The sequence below is a fragment of the Vitis riparia genome, chromosome 6 (assembly GCF_004353265.1).
Source record: "Vitis riparia cultivar Riparia Gloire de Montpellier isolate 1030 chromosome 6, EGFV_Vit.rip_1.0, whole genome shotgun sequence".
NCBI lineage: Eukaryota > Viridiplantae > Streptophyta > Magnoliopsida > Vitales > Vitaceae > Vitis > Vitis riparia.
In genome coordinates, this window is record NC_048436.1 from 9092799 (window position 1) to 9114021 (window position 21223).

The 21223-nt window shown below is 33.7% G+C and overlaps 1 protein-coding gene across 5 annotated transcripts in view; it reads right to left on the bottom strand.

The window, feature by feature from the left end:
• Positions 1–10805, bottom strand: part of LOC117915672 (serine/threonine-protein kinase TOUSLED) — a 48556-nt gene extending 37751 nt beyond the window's left edge. The window contains exons 1-3 of one of the 5 annotated variants that reach the window (XR_004651432.1): positions 10184–10805; positions 8518–8604; positions 5129–5335 (exon numbers count right to left, since the gene is read on the bottom strand). Coding sequence is in view for 4 of the 5 variants with exons in the window: in XM_034831301.1 (XP_034687192.1) it covers positions 5129–5335; positions 8518–8604; positions 10184–10414 (525 nt within the window). In the remaining variant the exon portion in view is untranslated. Of the gene's footprint in view, positions 1–5128; positions 5336–8517; positions 8605–10183 lie in introns of those variants that run through there. The other 4 variants (XM_034831301.1, XM_034831300.1, XM_034831302.1 and 1 more) reach the window with 4 other exon arrangements.
• Positions 10806–21223: the final 10418 nt, after the last annotated feature.

The window sequence follows — 21223 nt, forward strand, 5'->3', positions numbered from 1 at the left end:
GGGTGGTGGTGGAGCAGCAGCCCCCGCAGCTCCCTCTTCTGTAGAAAGCCAACTACTTGGATAGCAGTACTTCTAATCCACTTAGCTTCACCGCCAAAACTTGAGAATGGCTACTATCTCCTTCATAAAGACAGCTGCATCGAGCATTTTTTTCCCCCTCATTTTTCAATGTATGGTCATTGAATTGATTACACATTGCTTAATTCTCATTAGATGAGACAATATCTTGAGAGACATATGTTACTTCCCTATTCTCTTCATGATGAGATGAATCCTTTATCCAATAAATAAATAACTAAAAAAACATCCATATCCATAATCTACAAATCATTATATTTACCAGGGCAAGAAATTAAATTAAATACCCTTGAAATATAAAATGAGAAGAAAATAAAAATTAAAGAAACAATGTGGCAAGAAGGTAAAACAATATAAAGTTCCAAATCAATTCCCATGTTCTCAGATGTGTAAAAGAAAACACTAAAACATACAAATAAATAGAAAAGGCCAAAAGAAAAAAGAAGAAACAAAGATGGGAACAGAAAAATGGGGCAAACCAATCAATTCATTCTGTTCTTTTTCCTAAATATATATACCAGTTAAAAGAAACACAGGAAATCCAAAACAAAAAACCTCTGACATCAATTTTTGTCCCCCAAAGCTCAGAAGTGAAAAATGGTGTGCCATAACTCTAAGCTTTTGTCAGAGTTTCTAAGGTAAACAACCCTTCTGCAACCTGTTAGCAAATTTGGCAATCTAGCAGCAACTAACAGATTCTTAATGTACCAACTGGTTAAATCTGAAACACAGGAACAATACTATGAAATTTTTTTTTTTGATAGGTAAATAGAAAGTATATTAAAGACGCTTGCAAAAAGGTGCATAAAAGTACACACGGAGCATACAGATTAGGCCAAAGGGCAAGAAAGGAAAAGAAGAAGAATGGACAGATAGAAATACACACACACACATAGAGTCAAGATTAGGGTGATTCAGAGGATATGTAGGAGAAAACTTTTTTCATAAGCAACACTAGGTGATAGGAAGAATTTCCGAGAAGAAATGATGAAATAGTATCACAAGAAGATTTTATGACTCAATCACAAACAACATACACAAAACTAATTAGTAAATCTTTTATGACCACAATGGCTGATAATGGTGTTTTTCATAAGAGCAATTGCTAACATTTTTCTTAAAAAAGAAGAAAGAAAAAATAAAGTGTTAGGAACTAGTCATTAAAAAATTTAAGGAACCACTAAAAATTGTTCAGAATTCATATTAGGCAGGCTATACAGTTACAGTTAATAAACTACTACCTTCCCTTATGCAATCTAAAAAATGATACATTATAAATTTCATTCAATTACCTTTCCTGTACAATCAGGAAATGTCATTCATAGGATTCTTTGCAATCCTGTTTGGATGAAACTTCTTCTGCAATGTGGCAAGAGGGCAGAAAAGATGCCTCCATTTTCATTCTTAGATGGGCACATTACTATGCCAAATTTATTGCTTGATATGTATTGATAGCTAACTAACAATGGTATCCATCCACATTTGTAATTGAGAAACACGAAGTAGGTAAAAACTCAGCTGCAAGTGAGTTGTCCCACACTGTTGTATGCATGGATTGAAATTTCGGTTTTTATCAGCGATATTTTGCCGATATATCGGATATCGGACAACCACGAAACAATTTTGAGCACCAATTATCAAACGGGAGGAATATCGGGAAAATCGCCAAAATATCAGCAATATATCAGTCTGGAATCGATAAATTGGCGATAAAATCGCAAGTGGAGCGACGCGCGGAGCAACTGGAGAGAACGGAAAAAAATCCCCGAAAAATAGGCGATTTTTTGGGGGTTTTTTTGAAAAAATTGAAATTTTCCAAATTTGAATTTTTGACAATCCAATGGCCAAAATTTCACCCATGTTTTTATATTATCCTTTTATTTTTAACACTTTTCATATTTATCCCATTAATCCTATTTTTAAAAATTATTATCACTTCACTCTTAAATTTTTTTTATATTTTTCCTTTCAATTTTATTTAAATTTTAAATGTTTTTATTTTAAAATATTAAAAATATAATTTTACCCAAAAAAATTGCTATAATATAAAAAATTAAGAAAGCTCTAATATTTTATAAATTAAAATTAATTTGATAAGATAAATTATTAATAATTTTAATTATTTAAATGAATTAATGTTAATAGAAAAAGTTGCTACCACATATTTTTAATAAAATTTTAGAAATTAAATCTCAAATAAAATATTTTATATAAATTAATTTAATTTTTCATTTAAAATGTAACTAAACATGTTTTAATAAAAGTATTTTAAAAATTTCTAAATAAATATTGTCTTCAACAAGATGGGCTCCCTTCATCCAATAATATGATGGTACCACATCGATCTTCCAACTTTATACACTTCCAAAATTCATATTTATTATTTTTAAAATCCAAGTATCGAATCTATCGATATATCTCTGCCTATCGATGTTTTTCTTCTTGATCATATCTATGTCAATTACACCTACAAAATAACTTTAAAATGTGTATTTTTGCTTATTTTATCATTTTTTTTAGAGTTTTCCAAGCATTCTTATGAATTTTGAATCATTTTTGCTCCACCAATATTTGTGAAAAAATATCCATTGATATTTCTCTGATATTTCTGATATATCTGTAAAATCAAAGTACCGATATATCCGTGATTACCAATATTTTCATCCTTGGTTGTATGACATTGTTGCAGAACATTTGGATATAAATAGTAATTTTATGCGATGATGTCATGGTATGGTTGCCTACGAAGGATGGTGCTTTCTCTGTTAAGTCCTACTCCTCCTTGGCCGATAAGAGAGTGGAACCCCATGGTATTGTTTGGAATTGTTTGGAATTCTTGGATGCCCCCAAGAATTAGCTTCTTTGCTTGGGAAGCAACTTAGGCCAAGATTTTGACTTTAGATCAACTCAAAAAGAGAGGTTGGAGGATTCCTAATAGATGTTACTGGTGTAAGGAAAAAAAAAGAAACTAGAGACCATATTCTCATCCATTGTTCAAAAACTCGTTTGTTGTGGTAGTTGATCTTTGCACCTTTTGGCATTTAGTGGGTGTTGAATTGTTCAATTAGAGAAGTCCTTCTGAGTTGGCACAAGTCCTTTGTGGGTAAAATGAGGAAGAAGGCTTGGAAAGTTGATCCGTTGTGTATGTTTTAGGCTTTATGGCAGGAGAGAAATAAGAGGGCTTTTGACAACTTTGAAAGCACGGATCAAACAATTAAAAATTCTTTTTTGTATCTATTTTGGGATTGGGTTAGATTGTACATTGAGGGTAGATCTTTACCATTATTAGACTTTGTGGATTGGGTAAGCTCACGATAGGGTGCGATAGCGGGTTTTTGTGTCTTCACGCCTTTTTGTCCTTTTTTCTTCGTATACGACATATATGCTTTCTTTCTTTTAATACTATTCTTATTTACCTATCAAAAAAATAAATAAATAGTAATTTTCTGTTTTGTTATAGAGTTCTATTGTTAGTGCTATCATTGTATCATTCCATCACACTATATATCAATTAGTATATAGAGGACGTCCTTAATTGCATTCAGTGCACTAACCATAGATGACATAAAACATAAGAAAGAACAATGCCATTTTATTAATCATTAATTAACTCAAAGTATAAATGATGTACAATTTTAAAAGAAAAATAAATTTTCCACGACAAACAAAAGCATGTAAGAGAAGAATATACTCAAGAGAGAAGTAAATAAAGCAATATAAAACCAAGACAAGTCTATCAAATAAATCTATATATATAGATATAGAGAGAGAGAATATCGCATAAAACATTTTGTAGTTTATAGGGAGTGGAATGCATGACATAAAATTCTAGAGTTGTAGCCCCTATTTTAGCAAAGAAATCATCAGGCAATGGCAGGTTATAAATCAATTACAGAAAAGCAACTCTTATGAAATAAATCAATAGCTTGATGGCCAATGTTTCAATAATGCCATAGACCCAATAATAATTCAATATCCAGGACCTAGCATTGACAAAATCATAGTATTTAATATTCATATCTCAAATATCTTGGGTTAGCGATATATAATTCAAAATTGAAAATATCAATGAAATGTATAAAACATATTGGAATGTCATTTTAGATTCATTTTTGAATCAATATCTCCACCGACATATCCATATGTTGAAAACTCAATGCTATTATCATTATTGATATTTTATTCCTTCGGTACAATCATCCTCAACAAAAACCACAGAAAAACTTCAAAGTCTGCATTCTAAGAAGTAAATGGGCAAGAAACTAAGCTTTAGAAGACTCTCCCATCTAGAGCAAATGGATAATATTACCTCCAAGTTATTCTATAGGTAATACAGTCCAATGCCAAATAGGTGAAACACGCCTTAACAAAACCCAAAGAAGTGGCCTCACCAAATTAGATTCATCTTAATATTTTGCAACCAAGGCACACAATGACCATGATGATAGAGTATTAGAAAAGATAATTACAAAGGACAAGTGTTTGTACTTGAACATACCATAACTATATGAGATGTAAGTATGTTATTTGCCAATCAAAGATGGTATGTGGAGTGTGTGATATGACATATTAATCACAACCAACAGCTCCCTTTTCCATTCTTCTTCTATATACAATAGCTTTACTTTATCATATTTGTTACAAAAACATAAAAAATAATAATAATAATAATAAATAAATAACTAAATAAATAAATAACTAAATAAAATAAAATAAAAACATTTTTTTATGAAAAACATAAAAATAAAAATAAATAAATAAAAATAGAAAATAAAAAAATTAATTGACCAGTTGAGCAACTTCCTTTTTTCATTTTCAATTGTGGTGTGTGTGTGTGGAGGGGGGTTTGGCAGCACACACAAGAGCCACAGCTTAAGTGGTAGGACCATATGGCAGTCAAACTTACCCCAATTACAATATGAGAGTGATGCCCTTCTTGGTTTCATCCAATATACAATATCTAGTAAAACAATAGTCTGCATACTAAACTAAATAATTTCATCATCAACAACAACAACAACATTAATCAAGGCAGTTCATTAGAGGATACCTTATGACATGAGATCTCAAGCTGACCATTTGAAGGCGAAATGGTTGAAGGAGAAATATGAGCCCTTGTCTGATCACTAGCTCTGGAACCACGCCCTCTGCCCGAACTAGCATGCCCCCTACCACGGCCCTGTTTTTTCCTATTTACATCAAAGCCAGCCTTGGTTTCCATGGTCTCCACAATCTTCTGCCTTCCATCAGCAACTGCCTGATTCAATATTCCTAAAGCATTACTATGCGATTATTTTTTACTTGAAGACTACAGTCTACATAAAAAACACTATTTACCTAAACTAAACCAGGCTTAAGAAAAAGTACAAGTAAAATAATCCATTTGATGTTCCCCTTTTCTCAAATGGGCAAAAGAAGGTTCATTGGAGACAAAAAGCTAAGGTGAAATGGGTAAAAGAAGGGGATTGCAATTCAAAGTTTTTTCACAAAGTGGCTAATGGCAGGCGAAATAGGAAATTCATCAAGTTTTTGGAGAATGAAAAAGGTTTAGTGTTGAATAATATTGATAGCATCACAGAGGAGATCTTACTATTTTATGAAAAGCTCTACTCAAGTCCTCCTGTAGAGTCTTGGAGAGTAGAAGGCTTAGATCGGTCCCCTATCTCAGCAGAGAGTGCTTCTAGGTTGGATTCCTCTTTTACTGAAGAAGAGATTTCTAAAATCATTTTTCAATTAGATAGGGATAAGGCGTTGGAGCCTGATGGATTTACCATTGCAGTGTTTTAATATTGTTGGGATGTGATCAAGGAGGACTTAGTGAGGGTGTTCGCAAAGTTTCATAGAAGCAGGATAATTAATCAAAGCACCAATGCTACCTTCTTAGTTCTTATGCCCAAAAAAAGCCAGACAAAAAAAATTTCAGACTTTAGACCTATTAGCTTGATCACTTGTCTCTACAAGATAATAGTTAAAGTCTTATCAGGGCGATTAAGAGGTGTACTATATGAAACTATCCATTCTACTCAAGGTGCTTTTGTTCTAGGGAGACAACTTTTGGATGTAGATCTAATAGCCAATGAGATAGTGGATGAGAAAAGACAATCAGGGGAGGAAGGAGTTGTCTTCAAAATTGACTTTAAAAAGGCTTATGACTATGTGGGTTGGGATTTTTTGGATCATATGTTGGATAGTAAGGGATTTAGTCCTAGATGGAGGACCTGGATGAGAGGTTGTTTGTCATCGGTCTCTTATGCAATTTTAGTGAATGGAAATGCTAAAGGGTGAGTCAAGGCATCTAGAGGATTAAGACAAGGTGATCCTCTATCCCTTTTTCTGTTTACTATCGTCGTTGATGTGTTGAATAGGATGTTGTTGAGAGCTAAGGAGAGAAGTATGTTGGAGGGCTTCAGTGTAGGTAGGAATAGAACAAGGGTGTCCCATCTGCAATTCGCAGATGACACCATCTTCTTTTCTAGCACATGTGTGGAAGAACTGCAAACTCTTAAGTTTATTTTGTTAGTGTTTAGGCAAATTTCTGGGTTTAAGGTCAATCTTGACAAGAGTAACCTTTATGGCATCAACCTTGATCAAGATCATCTCTCTAGGTTGGCTTTGATGCTTGATTGCAAGGTTTCTGATTGGCCTATACTCTACTTAGGTCTTCCTTTGGGAAGGAATCCAAAGGCTTGTGGCTTTTGGGATCCAGTGATTGAGAGAATCTTGCAGAGATTAAACGAGTGGAAAAAGGCTTATTTATCTTTTGGAGGTAAGATAACTCTTATCCACTCATGTCTATCCCACATTCCTAGCTACTTTCTATCCTTGTTCAAGATTCTCGCTTCAATGGCTGCAAAAATTGAGAGATTGCAAAGGGATTTCCTTTGATCAGGGGCTAAGGAATGTAAAAGAGATCATCTTATTAGTTGGGATATAGTGTGTAAACCGAAGGCAAAAGGGGGATTGGGGTTAGGGAAGATTTCTCTAAGAAATTTCACTCTTTTAGGGAAATAGTTTTTTTTTTGGTAAGTAAGGATATGCAATAAAAAAATCTTTTAGGGAAATAGTTGTGGAGGTATCCTAAGGAGAGTTCAATTCTGTGGCATCAGATCATTCTAAGCATTTATGAGACACATTCTAATGGTTGCGATGCCAACACTATAGTCAGATGGTCACATCATTGCCCTTAGAAGGCTATAACACAAGTCTTTCAAGATTTTTCCAAGTATACTCAGTTTGTGGTAGGAGATGAGGAAAGAATTCGCTTTTGGGAAGACTTGTGGTGGGGGAACCAGCCTTTGGGATTCCAATATCCAAGACTATTTAAAGTAGTCATAGCTCAAAATATTCTCATATCTTCAATTCTCAGTTCTGCTCGTCCCTTCTCTTAGAACTTTAATTTCCGTCATAACCTTTCTGATTCTGAGATAGAAGAATTAGAAAGTCTCATGCGTTCATTTGATTGTTTGCACTTATCCCCATCGGTTTCAGATGCAAGATCCTGGTCTTTATCTTCTTCAGGGTTATTTACAGTCAAGTCTTTTTTTCTAGCCTTGTCCAACCTTTCTGATTTATCTCCAGTTTTCCCTACTAATTTTGTTTGGAATTCTCAAGTCTTTTTTAAAGTCAAGTTCTTTGTCTGGTTGGTGGCACACAAGAAGGTAAATACTAATGACTTGCTACAAGTGAGAAGACCCTACAAAGCTCTTAGTCCTGACATTTGTAAGTTGTATATGAAGCATGAAGAATCAGCAAATCATCTTTTCTTATACTATTCTTTGACAATGGGGTTGTGGCATAGATTATTTCAAATAGCTAAGATGGTTTGGGTCCTCCCGAGGAGCATTTCTAACATGATAACCATCAATTATAAGGGTTTTGGAAAATCCAAGAGAGGCATAGTTTTGTGGCAAACTGCGTGTATTGCTTTAATTTGGGTTGTGTGGCGGGAAAGAAATGCTAGAATTTTTTAGGATAAAGCTAGGAATTCAAAGAATCTTTGGGATACCATTCACTTCTTTGCTTCTTTTTGGGCTTCTTACTCCATGGTTTTTAAGGGCATTCCCCTTAATATGTAGCAACTAGATTGGCTAGCAATGTGTAGCTCCAATGGGGTGGTCTAGCAAAGAGAGTTTGTTTTTTGTTATTACCATTTAGCTTATTGTTTTTGTATTCTTGTTGTTTAGTTTTCTTTTGTGGGAGGCTTCTTCATCCTTCTTTTGCACTTCTTAATTCTATCAATATATTTCTTTGTTGTTTCCTATCAAAAAAAAAAAAATAATCCATTTGATGTATCCGAACTGATACCCAAAAAATAAAAAGAGGGAAAAAAGAAAAGAACATGAAAGTAAAGAAACTAAATGCATTGGACATGACACTCAATGATTGAGACCATTTGCTTCGAATTTCCAACCAAATGAAATCACAGAATGAAAAATCTACCTCAACATGTTCAAAAACAGTTGAGTCATCTTCTTGAAGTTTCTGGCGCTTCTGAGTGTTGGCTTGAATAAGAAAATCCCCTCCATTCTAGCATAATAGAATTCAAACAATTTTCACAAAGTCAGGGAAGTTAAATAACGAGCCATTTTTGTTAAATGACATGAACTAGATTAAAAATTGTAGAATTTGGAAAACAAAACAAAACAAAAGGAAAAAAAAAAATCTTTCAAGGAGAAAGAATGTAAGAATCTAATAGCAAAATAAAAGCATTTCAAAATTAATTAAAAAATCTAAATAACATAGCTTCCTAAAAAGGATAATGCACACAAACTTCTAAATGCATAAACATGTTACTTTTATCAACATTTGCAGACAAGCACAAAATCATCTCATCCAAAAGAAAGTGCCACCTTCTTAAAAATGTGTGAACTCACAGACAACTCTAAAATTAAAATAAAACATTCCCATAATCAATGCCATTCATATTGCCATTTATTAATCCTCATATTGTTTTGGATTTCCTATGTGCTCCTCATGAATGAAGGCATCTTTAACTGTTTAGCCTCATTGAGTAAACATTCATTCTTTTTCCAAACATCTTTTTGTGGGGTTGTTTGCATCAAATCATTTGTTTAAAGAATAATATTGAAATTGCAATATGTTTTCAAGCAATAAGCAACAGACATATAATAGATCCAGAAAATAACAATTTTCAATAAAATATCCACTTTATCCCCATCTTTTGATAAGAGAACAACCAAAAAGTAAAAAATAAAAGAAGATTAATGAGCATGTATTACCTTTAAGATAAAGACATTTATCCAACTCAAATCATGGTAGGGCATTATTGGATTAATATTTGAATTGCAAATCCTGAACTAAAACCATAAAATGGCCCCAAGAGAGAGAGAAACTTTGCATTGGTTCATTTTAACATCCATTTATAGAAAAATTTAAAATTGAAGGCAAATCCATAAAATATTCATGAAGTAAGATTTTAGTAAAAGCAATTTCTGGAGGAAAACCTTCCATCAATTCATTTTTATGTGGTTTTATAAAAATAGAAAATTGAAAAAAAAAAAAAAAAGGGCAAATCAATAAAATGTGTTAACTAAAATTTCAGTAAACACAATGGCTGGAGGAAAAGAAAAAAGAATTAAATCATGTCTGTAGCACAAAATGTTACAGACTTCAACACAAGTGACCCATCGAAATTTATTGAGGCTTAAGGTTCTCACAAAAATTGAATCGCCCTAATGTATGCTACACCATTCAAAGAACAAAACAAATGTGTAGAACTGGAATGTTTGAGAATGTTGGAGCTGTCACTACGATAAACATCATACAACCAATTTTCATATTCCATGTCATTCACGGTTAGGGGTTGCTCCTTTTTAATGTTCTTACCGAAATATACAAACTAAACCCTAGTAGAATACACACCCTGACCCTTGTGAATATTTGGCATAGCCACTAGGTCAAATAACTTAGGGTCGTCTCAATTCCATAGTCAACTAATTTCCGTCATTTGATCTACTTAGTGAAACTATAACATCACAAAAAAAAAAAAAATACCAGACATTTCAATGAACCACAAAACAATAGCAAAGCCAAGAAACGCAGCTTGCATAGAGCAAGAAATGAAAAAAAAAAAAAATTGGCTTACATCATCATCCGAATCGCTCGAAGTCCCCAATTCGGCCAAATTTTCGGCAGGCACGAACTTGGAGGAGACAGAGGCAGACGACCAGGTTGCCGGCGCCGTGGAAGTGGCCGGCACGGCCGAGGGGTCTCTGCCGACCATGCGAGCTTCGAGCTTTGCAATCTTGGTGGGCAGAGACTGATCGGAGTGGTTTGAAGAGTTGGAGGAGAAATGGATGATCATATCGTCCGACATTGAGAAATTCGAAAGGTACACAACTTCACACTTCACAACCTCATATCTATAAACCCTAGAAAATGGATCAAAAAAAAAAAAAAAAAAGCAAAGACGTGATCAGCAAGTCAAGTTGAGTAGTGAAGTTTGCAAAGCCAGCATCAGAGGTTTCAGCATTGGGAGATGAGCTGATGTGAATTATTAGTAACAAAATTAGGGTTTTGTTTTGGTTTAGGGAAATTGAGCGTTTTTGTTTTGTATGTTTTGTATCCTGTGCTTTTTGGCAACACAGGGGAGTTTATTTCTGTGTTGTTCCATTTGGTCAATTTTGGAATGGGTGGAACATACGACTGGGGACGGATTATAAAACGCGAGGGGTGAAGGGATTTGGAGCCAACGATGCCATGGACTCGAAGTGGGGTGAATGTGCTTTGATATAGGGATAATTATGGGCTTTGTAATGAATATGTGCCAAAGGCCCAAAATGAAAAATACTCCTTTGGAACCCTTAAGGGATTTTATAAATGCATCCACTTAAATTCCCTTTGTATTCACCCTTTTAATGAATTTTTTTAAGACATAAATGCCCTTTGATAAAATCCCCAAAGTACACTTCAATGCAAAAAAATATATATATTGGAATTTGTAGTGTTTGATCGTAAAAGACCGGATATAGCTTGGATGTCCAACACTCAAGAACCAAACATAGTTGAGATGTTCAAAATTAAAAGACTAAATATCTCAGTTATGATCTAACTAGAGAGGACATCATGAACGACAACAATAGTTTCAATTGGGAACCAACTGCTTCACAAACCACTAGGAAAGTTTTGGGTTTGAAACACGTTCAAATAATACTCATTCTCCTTCTCTCCACATTTGGTAGCAATAATGGTTTGATTAGGTTTAAAATTTGTGGAAATGATGTTGTTGTGTGAAGAGGAGTGGGTTTCCATTATCCAAAATATTGTATGTAATGTTGACCTAATTTATGCAAAATGAAGTATCATCATAAGGAATGCTAAGTTGGATGGGGAAATAGTATTGCTATGTTTCCTAAGTTAAGGTTTCTTGTTACTTTGATTAACCTATAACTAGGGTGATCTCTATTTTGCGGATGTTTAATGCTAGGTATTTGAATCCATAGATAATTGTCATTATCCAGCTAATGTACTACTTAAACCCTTCATTTGAGCTAATTGGTTGGAAAATGTTGATGGCATGGAAAATGTGTTAACAATTTAGAATGAAAATGGATTATGTGAAATATGTTGAATTATAGTGTTATACATCCACATTCTCCACATGTTTTCACTATTTTAAATGGCTTCATCTACATGCATTACTTTTGTTTATCCAACCTATATTAAAAAATAATAATTCCTTAAATTTAGGTATTGTGTTTCCCTTAACCATTTAGGACATTCAAATTAATCAATTAATAACTATGTTTGTACAAAATAAAGTAGTGTTGGTTTGCAATTTCATCATGAATTATTATAAGTATGGATATTAGAATGATAACTAAGGGGCATTAAAGTAACAAAAACATACACATAGGTAGCCCCTATCAATTAAGGATAAAAGATGTGTACCTTTGTACTTTAAGATTGATGAAGATTGCTTCAAAACCTTGTTGCCTGCTGCCTCGATGGTACCGGAGTAGTGCATTAGGTCGTGTAGGCAACCTAACCTTGAACAAACTAACAAGAGGTTGGTAGCTCCTTAGAGTTTAATAGGATGTGTCTCTTTCACTAAAGCATAAAAGTGTTTTATATAGATCTAAAGGTAATAAAAGGATCACCTTGCCTTTAATGACCCTTATCTTGCCCAACCCACCTTTCAATTGCTAAGATAAAGTCATTAATAGTAGTGACATGATGTGACATTTTGATTTCATTACCCATAATATCAATTTCACTTTACTGTCATACTCTGACATTATGACATATTTGAGCATCATAGTTTAATCACTTGAATTATACATCACTTGAATGCATTACGAATTACATGGAAGATTCAAGTCATAGGTTCCTTACAAGTTAATGAGTTAGTTCAAGACTAATTCATGAATTTAAGCAATCCATTTGGAACCAAGTGCATTACCTCCTAATTGGTGGGATGACTTATCTTGGTTATTAGGATATATTTTCCATGGTGAGTATACTAGTGTATATGATTACACATTGAACAGGACCTATGGAGAGTCATGACTTGGTTATCATGATATCATGACTTCTTTAAGTTATTATGTTGCATGGGTTTTCAATCTTGAGAGAATATTAGGCTAGTGTTAAAAGATATTTCAAACGTATATTTCAACATACTATAAGTTCAATAGGAAATATTGTATATTTAGATTTAGTATCTCCAGAAACACAACACAAATTATTAAAAAATAAAATCGATAAATATATGCACTTAGGAATAATTTTGATAGGAATAATAGGACTTCATCATAAAGAAATTGGAGCACTTATAAATATTAACCTTTTAGATACTAGAAACAATACAGTAGGACGAGCTCTTTTAGCTAGTGTAGAAGTTAATATAAACCAAAATTACGCAGTTATTGGCTGTATACCTCAATTTTGTATAGATCTTAAGGAATTCACAGAAAAAATAAAAATAACTGTAAATACTAAAGGTTATGATATGGAATTAGGAAGTAAAAACCTTAGCATAGCTATAGGATTTATAAGAAAAACTACTAACGCTTTAAGTTTAAAATGTATGATGGAATTCGATGATATAGTAAAAACCTTTGGAAGTAAGACAGTAAATATGATAGAAGCAAAACCTGTAAATATAGACTATTTACTAGGACGAGAGTGGGAATTACCTCAAATAAATAAACCAATAATAAAATATCCAACATCCAGTAGCTTATATGAAAAACAAAATGGAAGTGCAAGCATAACCTTTGGAAATTATAAAACTGTAAATGTAGAGGTAGAGTCAGATAGTGAGATAGAAACTGTAAATGTTATACAAGAAGATATTTTACTAAACATTGAGACAGTGGAAAACCTATACAAAAACTCAGAGTTAGTAAATATAATGTTAGAGGAATTTAGTAATCCAACATTACTAGACGAACAAGTGGATCAAGAAAACTTTGTCAATATAATGTGTAAAAACTATACAGATGACCAAATAATAGAACAACTCTATAAAACCAATTTAATAAAAAAACTTATAGATATAGAAATGATAAATCAATTTACTATTCAACCAAAAGTTAACGAAAACATAGAAATAATCTCAAACGAATCAATAAATACAATAAATGAAGAAAAAGAATCTGTAAATGTAAAAAGTGAAATAGTAAAATATAATAAGCCGTATAGCAAGCCAAAAGGACCCCAATGGAAAACTAAAACAGAACCTTCTAGTTCTTTGCAACCAATATATAATTCTTTGCAACCAGTATACGAATATGGAACAATATTAGATATAGATAGTGCGCAAGATCTTAGAAAAACCATAGAAAATTGGGAGCAATCTTTAAATTCAGCAGGTGTGGTAGTATCATTTGAAAACTAACAAGAAATTTATGAATTTTGTAAAAGCACCCTTAGAGGAACTGTACTACAATTTTTTAGAAACATGGAACAAGAAAACAACAGTTATTTTCAAGAAGTTAGAAATAATTTTAGCATATTTGTATTTATAAATCTAATAAAACTCTATTTTTTAGGAACAACACAAGAAGATGTAAAGGAACCTGCAATATACCTTCACAAATTAGAACAATTGAAATTATGTAACCTTTTATATATAAGGGAATATGAACAAAAATTTAGGAAATATGCAATCCTTGCTAAAGTAGACAAAACCCTGAATATTTAAATAAATATTTATTAAAAATACAACGACCCGTAGGACTTAGACTATGGAATGAATTTACAACCTCCGAGTATAAAAACTCTCCTTATATAGGTGCTAGAATAGAATTTGTAAAAAATTGGTTAGAAAGAGAATGTGTAAGCATAGGAGAAAGAAGTCTAATAAAGAAACAAGACATAAATCAACAACTTTGTAGAAAATTACATATAGGAGAAAATTTAGATATAGGATGCAGAGAATATAAGTTTAGAAAACCTAAAAGATATAATAAATTTTTAAGAAGAAAGTCAAAAACCTTTTATAAAAAACGACCATATCAGACAAGGTATAAAAAACCTGGAAAGTTTTGGATAAAAAGAAAAAGAACCTCAGAGAGAAAAAGACAGTGTAAATGTTATTTGTGTGGTCAGAAAGGCCATATAAGACCTGAATGTCCTGAACTTAAAAAACCATTAAATGAACGAAATAGAAAAACCCAAGTAAAAATAAACCTAATAAATGAGTATCAGCTAGATAGTGAAGAAGAAGAACTTATTAGTGAATTAGACTTTGAAAGTGAAAATTCAAGTGTATATAGTATAGAAGATAGTGAAAATGAAAAAGAAGAAATTTGTATGATTATTGAAAAAGAGGAAAATTAAGCTAAGAAAACCCCTTTAAATTTAGAAAACCTTGTACAACCTTTAGAAAGAAAAATAAAACCTTATAATATATGGAAAGATTTACAAATAATAATCAAAGGAAAAATTTCAAAAGAAGAAGAAGATAGTTGTTCAAAACCTAAGGACACAGAAGAACCAAAAAGTCCTGTAAAAGAACCAATGAATCCTGAAAAAATAACCATACAAACAATCGAACAAGTAAATATGGCAAATAAAGTTAAATCTATTATTTTTCCAACAACAATTAAATTAAAAACCATAGAATTAAAGGTAGACGCAATGTTAGATACTGGAACCAGTAAAAACCTTTTATTTGAAACCTTAGTACCTCAAGAAGATCAGCAAACATTAGTTCAACCAGTAGAGTTAATCCAATACAATCAACAAAAACTAATACTAACCAAGTATATTTCAAACGTACCAATCATAATTAATAACATAACCTTAGTATTACCCCAAACTTATCTTGTACCTACTATAAGTTTATATCCTTTTATTTTAGGTTTAAATTATACATTCTTTACAAGGAGGGATAATAATACAAAATAACCAAGTTAGTTTTCATCCTAAAACCACAACAATTTTTATACAAACATGGAAAATGTATTAAGTAAAAATCATAATGTAACATCTCATCAAATTAGCAAAGTGGAGGCACAAAAGGATAGCATAGTTAATGACTACTCACAACAATTAAGAAATGCAAATAAATTAAAAAACCTTATATTAGAAGCAGAAAAAATAGGAATTATAGGAGAAGACCCACAAAAACATTGGAATAAAAATAAGACAACCTGTAAAATACCAATTAAAAACCCAGATTTAACAATAAAAACGGCAGATATAGCATGCAATCTTATAGATACAAAGGAATTCAAAATTCAAATAGAAGAACTGTTACAGAATAACCTCATAAAACCAAGTTTCAATCCCCATAGATCCTCAACTTTTTTAGTTAGAAACCATAATGAAGAAAAACGAGGAAAAGCTAGGATGGTTATTAATTATAAAAGATTGAATGATAATACATATGATGATGCCTATAAAATTCCAAGCAAAGATTCTTTAATTAATTCTATTCAAGGATGTAAATATTTTTCTCAGTTAGACTATAAAAGTGGATTTTGGCAAATCAGTTTTAGGGTTGGTTCAGCTTCATCTTCGTGCGCCTAGGGCTTCGGGTTGGTGGTTGCTCCTTCTTGTTTGATTTCATTCTCCTATTGGACTCCTCCTTCTCATTTCCGTTCATTGGATGGCTCCAAGGCGAGAGACGGACACCTCCAGGGCTCAGGGCAAGCGCCCTGCTGAGCCATCTCAGCTTGAGCAGACAGAGGCTCATCGAAAGGCGAGGTATGAAACGACCCTCTTCAGTTCGGTTGAAGACTATCAGCGCTACAAGCAAAAGTTCGCCCAGAGGAAAGTAGTCCTAGGGATAAGTGTCAATTTCTCCCAATTTCAGCACTTCGGGTTTGAGAGACTCTTCGGTCAGATGGGATGGCTGCTAGTTGTGACGATTTTTGAGCCGATCTTCTCAACTCTGGTGCGGGCTTTTTATTCACGGGCAACCTATAATCTTGGAGGACCGGTATTGTCCACTGTGAGGGGAGTTGAGATCAGATTGAGTCCCGAGAGTATCTACCGCATTCTCGACATCCCTTCAGGTCGACTCCGAGTGTATGAGGCCAAGGCGTGACCCACTGTGCCGGGATTCGAGCCTAGAGAGGTTGTTTAGAGATTGTGCGGACTCGTAGATGCCTAGGGGATGGGCAAACCATTGGCACATAGCCTGACCGTGCCCAACCGAGTCCTTCACCACATGATATGCTCCATTTTATTGCCACGAGAAGGACATTGAGACAAGGTCTCCTATCTTGAGGCATTTATTGTGGACTCGATCCTCACCAGGAGACGGATTCACGTGGGATATCTGATGATGATGCATATGATCTCCTGCGTTGGGAGCACGACACGAGTACTCCCCTACGGTCGCTTTCTTCCCCGAGTATTCAAGGATGCCGAGGTCGACTTGAGTAGAGAGACGGACTTTGAGGCCCCCACTAGCTATGACACGTATGATGAGCAGTCCTTGGGGCGCATGAAGTTCGAGAAGACACTCGATGGCTCCTGGGTTAGGAGAGCTGAGCGACAGGCCCGGGGACAGGGACAGATGCATCCCAAGGTAGAAGAGGAGGCCAAGATCAGAGAGATGGAGGATGGGTTAGATCCTCAGAGGGACTTTGAGCAGAGAAGGCCCGAGTTTGACATTCCGCCTCCACCTCAATCAGAGGGCATTCATGTTGAGGCCACTTTCTTAGAGCCTACGATGACTGAGTCATCTTACACAGCAGGACCATCATCTCAACCATCATTTACCGAGCTACCATCTCAGGCACCTCATGCTCCTGATCATGCGCCTTGGATGGATGTCTCAGCTCAGATTAGCTCCCTTGGGATTCGTATGGAGGAGCTTGCTTTAGTCCATGACTCTTGTTTCTACTCTATGGAGGAGCACATGGATCAGTATCAGACTAGAGTCACTTCTCACTTTGATCACTTCTAGCAGAGATTTGAGCGCATAGAGGAGCGTATGGATCAGCAATAGGTTACATTCGAGCATCTCCAGCAAAACATTGATCGCATTGAGAGTCATCAGGCGAGTCTGCATGAGGAGATGATGGCTTACCTCCACTTTGTGTTTCCTTCTCCACCCTCTCAGCCTTGAGATTGTCTTGAGTTCCCCCTCCGTTTCTTTTTTATGTTGCCAAAGGGGGAGAAATATATAGGATCTAGGAGACTCTCATGCATGTCATTGTCATCATTGTCATATCTATCTTTTTTGTACATGTGAGGTTTCCATATATATATGATACGATATTTTTATGATCCATTGTTTCCTATTCAAATTTTCGTGTTTTACATTGCTTCCTATTAAAAATCGTTTGATTGATCCATGATTGGTTTGATGGGGAGATTTTTTTCTCTCCTAGATAACCAAGGTTTGTCATTATAAAAAAGGGGGAGATTGTTAGCCCAAGGGTTCTCCTAATTGGGTTTTGATGATAACAAATCATGGTTAAGTGACTAATTGGTTTAATGATTAAGAATCTCAGGTATAAACTCGAAAATTCATCAAAGGACCAAATGGATACAAGATCGAGACGCTTGGAAGACTTGTGATCATATGAAATTAATGTATGATGAATGCATGAGTGCACTTAGGATTTTCACACGTTTCATGCATCTTAGAAAACTTGGTTTATTATTCAAAACTTCGATTTCATTTAAAACCCGAGTTTTTAACTAATGTACCTTAGGCAAAATGTTTTATAATTGGCTTAATAATTTTCCTAAAGACCTTGCCTAAGTGTTAGAAAAGAAAGGAATAAAAAAAATAGGTTTTCAGGGCCAAAAAGGCTCAACCGGTCGAGGCTATGGCCAACCAACTCAATCGGTTGAGGAACCGGTCAACTGGTTGTGCTCGTCCGGTTGAGGACCGGTCAAGGATGCACAAAAACTTTATCTCTCTCCTAATAGCCTTCTCTTCCCGGTCGAGGTGATTCTTTTCCCGGTCGGGGTCCGGTCGAGGACCAGTCGAGGTCCGATTGAGGCAACGGTAACCTGTCATGCATTAAATGCTCCAACGGCTAGTGAACCGGTCAACCTCTAACTCGACCGGATGAGGTTACCTTTTGCTGTTTTTGACTCCCGAGCTTAGAAACCTATAAATTGAGAGCTCCACTTCATTTATTGATAAGAGAACAATTGCATTCAATAGCCTACCTACTTGTTCTTGATCAAAAAGCTCTCATTTCTTTCATAGTGCATTAAATCACCACTTGCATATCCTTTAGTGCACTTTTGTGTGTCATCCTAGCTTTGTCTTGTATTTGAGCTATCGTTAAGCTAGGTTGAGGGATTATATCTTGTAAAAATCTGAGTGTTAAAGCCTTCAAGAGGTTTGAATCTTGAAGAGGTTGTGTAAGAGCCCATTGGAGCCAGAATCCAAGTGTAAGAAGATTGGAAGCTTGGTTGAATCTTCAAGTTAGTGGAACCCTCACTCTGTTAGGAGGTTGAGGAGAGTGAACGTAGGCAAGAAAGTGTCGAACCACTATAAACCCGAGTTTGAATTCTCTAAACTCTATCTCTTTACTTTGCTTATATTGTGTTTGAATTTGTTGTGATTGGAAAGATTTTAAACACCCAATTCACCCCCCTTTTGGGTGTTTTTATTAACTAAGTATAACCTTTTTTTTCTCAATGTTTTTATCTTAGATTAGGTTTAAGCACCTATAAAGGAGCATAAAAATTCTATTCATATGTAAAAACCTTTTCGTTATTTCATAAATAGGTTGTAAGTTACCCTAAGGAACATACGTTTTTTAATGGATGTAAAAATCTTAATTAATAGTTCATCTATGGAGACCTAATGTGAAAACTATTGGGAAACCTCAAATTACTCCATTCCCAAGCTTTAGATCATTAGGGTGCATGTAATCATGTCCTAGATTCTCTAGGTCTAAGCATAGAGGAAAACTTGGTATTTAAAAACCAAAAAATTCCATAAATCCAAATAAAAGTGTCATACCTATGATCCGGATATTCCTTAATTGATTCTTGTGGGTGTAGAAAGCTTTATAGGTGTACAAGATCTCATAAACTCAATCATCTTCCACCTAATGACCCCTTTTTGAGTCTAGACACTAAGATAGTGGAGATCTCAAGTTGGAGGCTAGGGTTCTCTCTTAAGACTAAAGTAAGGGAGCGATAAGACTTAAGCCCTAACCCCCTAAGAGGGGAGTTTATAAAGGACAAAAAATAGTGAAAAATTATTGATATTTTGGTAAAATTTCAAGTGTTAGTCATCTTCGAAGTAACACATGGCACAAAAATATCTAAGCACATATATTTTTTTATTACTTATAAAAAAAATTCGACAATTTTTTTATAATTTATTGGTTTTTCGATGATTTTCTCAAGTTTTTGATCTGATCAATGCAGGCTGGCTCAATTAAAGTGCGATTAAACCCTCAAAAATCTAAAAAACTCCCTTGTTACAATGTTGGGACTCAAACCCAAGATAAAAGGTTTAAACAGAACCTTAGGTGACCACTAGGCTAGTTTGCCTTCTCTTGTTACAATGTTGGGACTCAAACCCAAGATAAAAGGTTTAAATAGAACCTTAGGTGACCACTAGGCTAGTTTGCCTTCCCTTGTTACAATGTTGGGACTCAAACCAAAGATAAAAGGTTTAAACAGAACCTTAGGTGACCACAAGGCTAGTTTGCCCTTTAATTACATTAAGTGCACTAGAACAAATATATACTAAAAATCATCATAAAAACAAAATATTAAAAGAATATTTTAATAAACAAATTAATTCTAATTATTTTATTTTTAAATTTCATTTAATTGATCACCAAAAATATTAAAATTATCATGATAATTTTCTTAACTATTTTTTTTTTATAATTTATATATTAATTAAATATAAAACATAAATATAAAAAATATATATATACATTCATTTATTCAATATCATTGAATGCAATTGAATTAAATGGATCATAGTTTTAATATTAATTACATTTTAAAATTAGACATAAAATGATAAAATGTTACAATATTATTGTTTGATAATATTTAATTTAACTTAATAATGAATGTATACTTCAAAATTTATATTTTTTTATTGAAGAACATGATATTATTATCGAATATGACAAACTATATCATACATGTATTAATTTCTTCAACAAAACAACTTCAAAATATTTATTATTGCTTCTTATACCATTTTTTAGAGTTTTTCCCAACATTTTCATCAATTTTGATCAATATTTGTCCCGTCGATATTTTGTGTCAAAATATTCATTGATATTTCTCGATATATCTTAAAATAAAGTTACCAATATATTCGTCAAAACTGATATTTTCATCTTTGGTATTTATGGGATTCCTATTAGGCTTAAGTGACTTAAGCCCACTAAAAAAAATGGATTTCTACAACTTAAAAACTCCTATGCTCCATCTAGAGTGCACAACCCATCTAAAAGAACTTAAAAAATTAAATAATCGCATCTATACCAATTGTGAGGAATACTTGAATATCTCTATTCCCAACCTTGAACCAATAAGGTGCATGCAAAAATCTATCCTAAGTTATTCTAGATCTAAACAACAAAAGTAAATAGGTGTTTAAAAATTTTAGATCAAGAGAATGAGTTTTTTACCTATGATTTGGATGTTCCTAGATAAAATCAAATTTGTATAAGAAGCGTTGTAGGCATTACAGATCTTGAAAACCAAGAGTCTTTTGCTC